This window comes from Clarias gariepinus, chromosome 2, assembly GCF_024256425.1.
Source record: "Clarias gariepinus isolate MV-2021 ecotype Netherlands chromosome 2, CGAR_prim_01v2, whole genome shotgun sequence".
NCBI classification, from domain to species: domain Eukaryota; kingdom Metazoa; phylum Chordata; class Actinopteri; order Siluriformes; family Clariidae; genus Clarias; species Clarias gariepinus.
In genome coordinates this window covers 3819183-3826576 of record NC_071101.1, presented here as the reverse complement: position 1 = coordinate 3826576, position 7394 = coordinate 3819183, and the positions used below count along the sequence as shown (strand labels likewise).

Genomic DNA, 7394 nt, shown 5'->3' with positions numbered 1-7394 from the left:
GACGAACATTTGCCTCTCGTGCTTTGGGCTTATCGCACAGCAGTGCAGGAGTCCTCACAGCTGACGCCAGCTGCGTTAATGTTCGGTCGCGAGTTGCGCACGCCCGTGGACCTTGTGTTCGTTTCCCCCCCACAGGTGGATTTACCCACGAAGCCGGGGTTGGATTATTTTTTTGTACTGAAAGACAAACTGTTCCGTGTCCATGAGTTGGCACGTAGACACTTGGCGGACGCCGGTGTTAAGCAGCGCCGCGTGTATGACACTCGCAGCCAGGGGCGAGACTTTGCTGCTGGGGAGCAGGTGTGGGTGTATTCCCCTGGAAGAAAAAGAGGGCTCTCGCCTAAGCTCATGTCTCACTGGGTGGGCCCCTGCACGGTCATTGCCCAGCTCTCCGATGTAGTCTACCGGGTGCGGTTGACGGGGCGGTCGCGAGTGGTCGTGCTCCACCGAGACCGTCTCGCTCCCTATCGGCCCAACGCCAGTGAAACATTAAACTCTGTGGAGGCCGGTCCGCCTCGGGAGGGGGGCTGCACCCCTCCTTCCCCCGCGGAAGGTTGTGTGTGTGTGTGGGTAGATGTCTGTTTAGTGACTGTAGGATGTGCTGTTGCTCAATAAAGTACTCCCAGCCATTTGCATTGGGCAGCCAGGAAGCTCACTTGTCTCTCCAAGTTCTGTTGAGCGGTAAAAACGCTACAATATATTACTGTATATAATAAAAAATAGGATGTTGAAAAAAAATGCGGTTTTGGCCCTGGAACAACCAGTGTGAATACACGTGTAGAGAGCTGTGTGTAGACAGTTGTGTAATATCTGGATTAAAAGCACAATAAGATTTACATTTCACTGGGATGTTTATAATACAAGATATTAATAATAGACACAGCACATTTACACATCTACACACATGTCGTTAAAACATACAACTTTAAAACCATTAACAGTATATTAACATATATTGCATATATATGTACTGTATACTTGTATTTACATTTATTTATATTCTTTTTTTTATATTACTTGCACAATATTATTACTACTGTACTTTTTCATATGCATATTTATTTTTATAATTGTACACTACTATTGTTTGTGTAGATTGTACAGAAGAATTTCACTCACATGTTCTGTACCAGTGTACCAGTAACATGATGTGACAATAAAAGTGATTTGATTTGATTTCAGTGATTCTGTACTGTTAACTAATCAAAAACAGAAAATAAAAAAAAATGACTGAACAGTTAGATCTATCCACACACACACACACACACACACACACACACACACACAATGGTGTATAAATGTTACATGGTTTATACACAGAAAAAGACATTTGTCAAGTATTAAGCTATTTTCGGAGTGAATACACATGAAATACACTGCGGTGAAACAGAAGGGAAATTCAATAAGAGGAAGAGAAAGAGGGTTAATTTTTTTTTTAACACAGTGTCACGCTGGTATGATTAGGACACACTAACAATTAGTCAACACACTACACACCAGTGGAGGCTGCTAGCTTTTGAAACCGGTGAAGCTCATATTAGGCCTTCATCATAAAATTTATTATTATAATTACATTTTTCATCATAAAAAAAATCACCTGCAAATCCGCATGGGACTGAACTCGAATCTCTGTAGCGCTAATGCATACTTAACACATGCTGTCAATCAAAAAAGGGGTTCCGCCCTTTAAACAGCTCCTCCAATCATCATGCAGCCGCCCAGCGTCCTGCCCCGCCCACTGCTCCATTCACTCCCAGAGAAACTGAGCTTCCCTGGAAGTCTCAATTTTGGTGTATTTATCCAATCACCGTCCAGCTTTTCTGCAGTGAAAAAAAGCTCCTCTGTGCTGCCCATAGAGATCCAGTGAAGCTGGGCTTCAGGAGGGTTTAACGCGCTGTGCTCCACGTAAATGTATGACAAGAAAATCGCCTCAAACAATCTACAATAAATATCTGATTCTGAAGGAGCTAGTCATGAAGTTAAACGCGTTCTAGCACACTTTTATTAAAACCAATATAAATACAACAGTGCACATATGAGCATTTACTTTCTGACATAATAAACACTGCTACACACACTACACAAAAATAGATTTTTAAATGCCATAATAGTTTGACGATTTGGTGTGTATGTGAGTGTGTGTGTGTGTGTGTGTGTGTGTGTGTGTGAGAGAGAGAGAGAGAGAGAGATGGTGTATAGTCGTACAAAACTACATTACTATTAAATTATTTCATTACTAATGTTTCTGTATATTTTTATTCTACTCCTATAATCCTCCCCAGATTAAAGCCATAAAAAGGATCAAATGATAAGTTTGACAGTTGCATGTTCACATGTATGTGTTTTGTTTTGATGGCTCCAGGTTGATAAAACTGTTCCTAAAAATGTGAAACTTTTCGCAATCATTTTGTATGATTAGTTGTAGGTGACATGTGACTCACACACCTCCTACATGAGTATCTGTTAATCTGTCAGTGCTTTTATTTCTCACTTTAAATAGTCCTCTGCAGAGATATGAAAATATAAAAACCTGTCATAAATGTGAAATCTGAAACGTTGTACAGTTTAGATCATTTAGTGTAAATCCAGCTTTAAACTGTATAATTTCCAGACCAGGTTTGTCTCGTATAATGTGATCAGTAATGATAATAAAGATCTGCTGTAACTGTGCAGTGTAACACCGTGTAAATTTAAATAATATTAAGAACTAAAATAAGTGATGAAAAATTAAGAAATAACTAAGAAAAAGTCACGACTACCATTAAACTACTCATCAATTAGGTGTCTAATTACTTTTGGCTGTTAAAATGGAGAGATTTTGGAATAAAAGAAAAAAAGAAAGAAAAAAAAACACAAAGGGAAAGAAAGGCTGCAATTCCTGATCAGGTGCAATATTTTACTTAAAGCCCTTGAGAGGTAACAACAATAGCATTGTGTCCAAATACTTATGGACTTGACAGTAACTGTGCAAAATTAAAAGCAAATACACTAGTATAGTCTTATTAGTGACACTTACAGGAAATGAAATGGCATAAAATTAATATTTAAAGGTAAATAAAATGTCATAGGAACATTGAAAACAGTGTTCTTGCTGTTCTGGACAAACATTCATTTTATTATTTTAGATTGTGTATATAAATGTGTTCATTGTTCATTACTGCAGAGAGACAGAAATTAGTTTTATTTATGACCTGGTCTTTATCTGAAGCACAATGATTGTAGAACACACATCTTTAAAACAAGAGAAAAACCCAACATGTTGCAGATGGCTGTAATTTCTAAACTGGGATTTTATAAATCAGTCCTACTTCCACCTCTAACGTTCTGGAACAGACTGTTAATTATTGATTAGTGATGAAAATAAGGGGAAGGTAGATACTGACTCACCTGTGGGAGCTGCTGAAATACCAACGTCTGTTTCTTTAAGAGGGGGAACTAAAGGGAACGAAAACACACATTACTGCATCATAACACAGTAAGATTTACACTTTTATAATCATTAGTTATTTCCAGCTTTGTTCTCTGGTGTGTGTAACGCTCAGTGTGTGTTCTACTGACACTAACTCACTCACCATAGACTGAGAGATTAACACTGTTGATCAGGACTGTTCCTCTCCTAACACGGACAGATCTCTTGGTGCGTCTCACTGTCTGGTAGCTGGTGTAGACTCCTGTATCAGTAAATGTCAGATTGTGTAACACCAGTGAACAGTTCCCCTTACGCAGCTCCTCCACAGGAACGTCCACACGACCCTCATATCCCTCACCCTGATACGACCTCTCACTCAGTCGCTCAAACACAATCTCAGATTTCATGTTCCATCTAATATACGGTCTGTCAGTGTCTACACTCGTCAGTTGACACGGCAGGACAGCTGTAGAACCCACTGGGCCAGATACACTGATCTCAGGTTCTGCAGAGAGGAGGTCTGAGACGGGAAATTATAATATAGATTAATCTGGACAGAGCAGTTATTTTAATAACATTATGTTTCATCTGTTTAATAAAAGATAAAAATGTGACTTACACACACAGACGCTGATCCACACGGTGCAGATGTAGGAAAAGTTGGTCATGGTGCGTCAGTGTGTGTAGATTTACTACAACAAACAAATATATTCATACAACTGAGTTCTTCTTCTTCTATTTTAATTGTTAACTAATTATGTATAATACAATATTTTAACGAATATTATAACCAACACGAAAGATTGCATTCAAAGCCGTTTCAGCTGCTTCACACACAGAATGTTAAAATAAACAGCACTGAGGAGACTCGATTAACAGGAGACACATTAATCATTCAGACAGTACAGTAGTAATCTAATCTAATCTAATCTAATCTAATCTAATGCCATAATAATTCAGAGTGTTTCTGTAGATGACTGACAGTTTGCTTGACTTTGATGTTCCTTTACAGCATTTCTGTAGTTAAACACAATATTGTGGAAGCAGCTAGAATGTGTTTACTGTTTCTATTTATGATTAATGTTGAATATACTGTATGTAACTGCTGAATGAATATCTAAACTCTATGAGTGTTGTGTAATTAGTGCACTAAGTGAAGTTCTGAGTTGTGTAAGAGCTGTGATATAGAGTTTATAGAGTTATATAAAGTTCACACTCACCCTCTCTTCATGTCTCAGACACTGTGTTTACACTTTAAATCACATCATCACATTAAAGTTACACAAATCCTTTAACAAAACATCGAGCAGATCCGAGTTTCCTCTCCTTCACAACTTCACACACACTTACAGCAGCAGCTCTCCGGGTGGAGGAGTGTGTGTGTCTCTACAGCGGGACTGTGTGGCATTTCAGAATTCTCATTTCCTCATTTCAAGCTGTACTACGAGTGTGGACATGTGATGGACACTTTCCCAGGTTGGAGTGGTTTTTTATGATATATGATTCTAGGGACATCTTTAAAGATGTGACTTATTGCTGATCAACATATTTTTTTAACATGAGTTTTTCAAGCTCTTCGATGTAATGCCTCATTTTCCGACCAAAATCTCTCATTCAGAGTTTAAATGCAATGGTAGTCTAACAATTCATACAAGAGAAACATACAGTAATTGGTTCCTGTGTCTTCAAGGGAGTCTGTAGCAAGTTTGATTGTCTCACCAAGTATTGGTACATTAGTCTATGGAAGTGTGAATAAAGACCATGAAATGGGTCTTACAAAATGGAATTAAACTTTACAGATTGGCATCAAACTAAATTGAAGATAAAGATTTTTTTTCCATAAAAGTAACGTTTTGTACATCAAAATTTTCAGTAGGCACTGAGTAATTATGAATGTGCCATCCATTGCCAACAATGGAATGTGCCAAGGTGAATGTGCACACATGGTACCTTTAAGAGACATTAAGAGAATGTCTCATTATGCCTGCTTGGTAGTTTGCCCTTTTGCAGTGTTGGTACAGGGCATCACTTGTTGCAGGCATGGATCGTTCTGGCAAAGCTGACGATGCCATGCAGAATGCTTTGTGCATCGTTCACACTTTTGGCACATGGCTGACCATATACTGTAGGTGACACACATATTAAAGTACTTCAAAGGTAGGCTAATCCAAGATAAAACTGCTACCCAGATTTCTAAATGCAGTCAGGTATTCCTCTTTCTCGCAAGCAACAGAAAATGACTTTTTTTTTTCCTTTGCCATAGAAGGCACTTGTAGTGTCACAGCCAGTGAAGGTCTGAATACCAGTGAGTGCCGAATATACACCGGTGTCAAGGGCTAATGACGGCTTGGATAAGTTGATGATCCTTGTTTTGTTGCTAACCCCAGTGAAAAAATCCAGTCTACATGGTAAATCTGGCTGCAGATTTGATGCAATCACAGCCACATCAGTATTAGGGCTCTTGATGACTACAGTTTGGCATTCCTGTGCAGCATGTTGTGCATGAAAAACGACCTGGTGTCTTATTCCTCATCATCACAAGTCTGATCCTCAACAGCACTGAGAATGTGTAAACCCTCTGTTACAGCCACACAGTGACCAAGGTCTCCATGTGCCATGTAAAAGCTTAAATCCTTGTTATTCCCAAATTACCAAGTGTGTGTGTGTGTGTGTGTGGCCTGCGATGAACTGGTACCCTCTTCAGGCTGTACCCCGCCTAGTGTCTGTAGTCTCCGGTGAAAGGCTCCAGGGTTCCTGTGAGCCTGTATAGAGAATAAGTGGTATAGAATATTAATGGATTAATGAGTGAATGTTACTTGTTTAAAAAAAGCATCATTTGCATAACTTTCTAAAAATAGTTACTATGTTTCCAAATGTTGTTGTTGGTCTTTCGGCTGCTACCAGCAAGGGGTCGCCACGGCGGAATACCCAGTCCGCACTACAACTTGGCACAGGTTTTACGCCAGATGCCCTTCCTGACCCAACCCTCCCATTTGGGAGGGTTGCTTGGGACCGCCACTGCATCCAGTGGCTGGGGTTTGGGCACTGGCTGGGAATCAAACCCGGGCCTTCCACATGGCAGGCGAAACACCTACCACTGAGCCACCAGTTGCTTTTCTATGTTTCCAAAACTTATTTTAAATAAAAAATAATAATAATTAATTGTTAATTTTTTTATTTGCATTATGTAAGACAGCTCACAAAGACAAGTCACATTTTTATCTTTTTATAAAACAGATGAAACGAAATATTAAAATAACTGCTCTGTCCAGATTAATCTATATTATAATTTCCCGTCTCAGACCTCCTCTCTGCAGAACCTGAGATCAGTGTATCTGGCCCAGTGGGTTCTACAGCTGTCCTGCCGTGTCAACTGACGAGTGTAGACACTGACAGACTGTATATTGGATGGAACACTGAGTCTGAGACTGTGTTTGAGCGACTGGGTGTGGACTCGTATCAGGGTGAGGGATATGAGGGTCGTGTGGACGTTCCTGTGGAGGAGCTGCGTAAGGGGAACTGTTCACTGGTGTTACACAATCTGACATTTACTGATACAGGAGTCTACACCAGCTATCAGACAGTGAGACGCACCAAGAGATCTGTCCGTGTTAGGAGAGGAACAGTCCTGATCAACAGTGTTAATCTCTCAGTCTATGGTGAATGAGTTAGTGTCAGTAGAACACACACTCACTATTAAAGCTGAAATTATTTTCTTAGACATTTGTACTGTACACAGGATTTATGTGCTGTAATGTGTATTTATTTATTTTTTTAATTCCCCAAAGAATCACACAGAGGTGAATCATCAGCTCCCTCAGGTGAGTCAGTATCTACCTTCCCTTCATTTTAAAACACTTTGATTTTCCTGATTAATCACTTATTCAGTCTTATTCAAAATGTTAGAGATGTGAGTAAGACTGTCTCCCTGAACCCCAGTGTATTCATTAGTCCTAATCTCTATCATCTGTGTGTTAGTGTCAGA

At 39.6% G+C, this 7394-nt stretch overlaps 1 protein-coding gene across 1 annotated transcript; it reads right to left on the bottom strand.

Annotated features, from left to right (window-relative positions):
• Positions 1 to 3332: 3332 nt before the first annotated feature.
• Positions 3333 to 4701, bottom strand: LOC128507536 (CD276 antigen homolog). Its single transcript, XM_053478533.1, has 4 exons — positions 4630 to 4701; positions 4029 to 4101; positions 3573 to 3929; positions 3333 to 3435 (listed from the first exon to the last, which is right to left on the bottom strand). The coding sequence occupies exons 2-4, from the start codon at positions 4075 to 4077 to the stop codon at positions 3338 to 3340; spliced, it is 504 nt and encodes a 167-aa protein (XP_053334508.1). The 5' UTR covers positions 4078 to 4101; positions 4630 to 4701; the 3' UTR covers positions 3333 to 3337.
• Between the last annotated feature and the right edge of the window lie 2693 nt (positions 4702 to 7394).

Excerpts from the sequence above, each read along its gene's own strand:
- LOC128507536 (XM_053478533.1), bottom strand. The coding sequence starts at position 4,077 with ATGACCAACTTTTCCTACATCTGCACCGTGTGGATCAGCGTCTGTGTG. Across the intron at positions 3,930-4,028 it reads GTGGATCAGCGTCTGTGTGT|ACCTCCTCTCTGCAGAACCT; the intron begins GTAAGTCACATT and ends TTCCCGTCTCAG. Across the intron at positions 3,436-3,572 it reads TGTTAATCTCTCAGTCTATG|TTCCCCCTCTTAAAGAAACA; the intron begins GTGAGTGAGTTA and ends CGTTCCCTTTAG.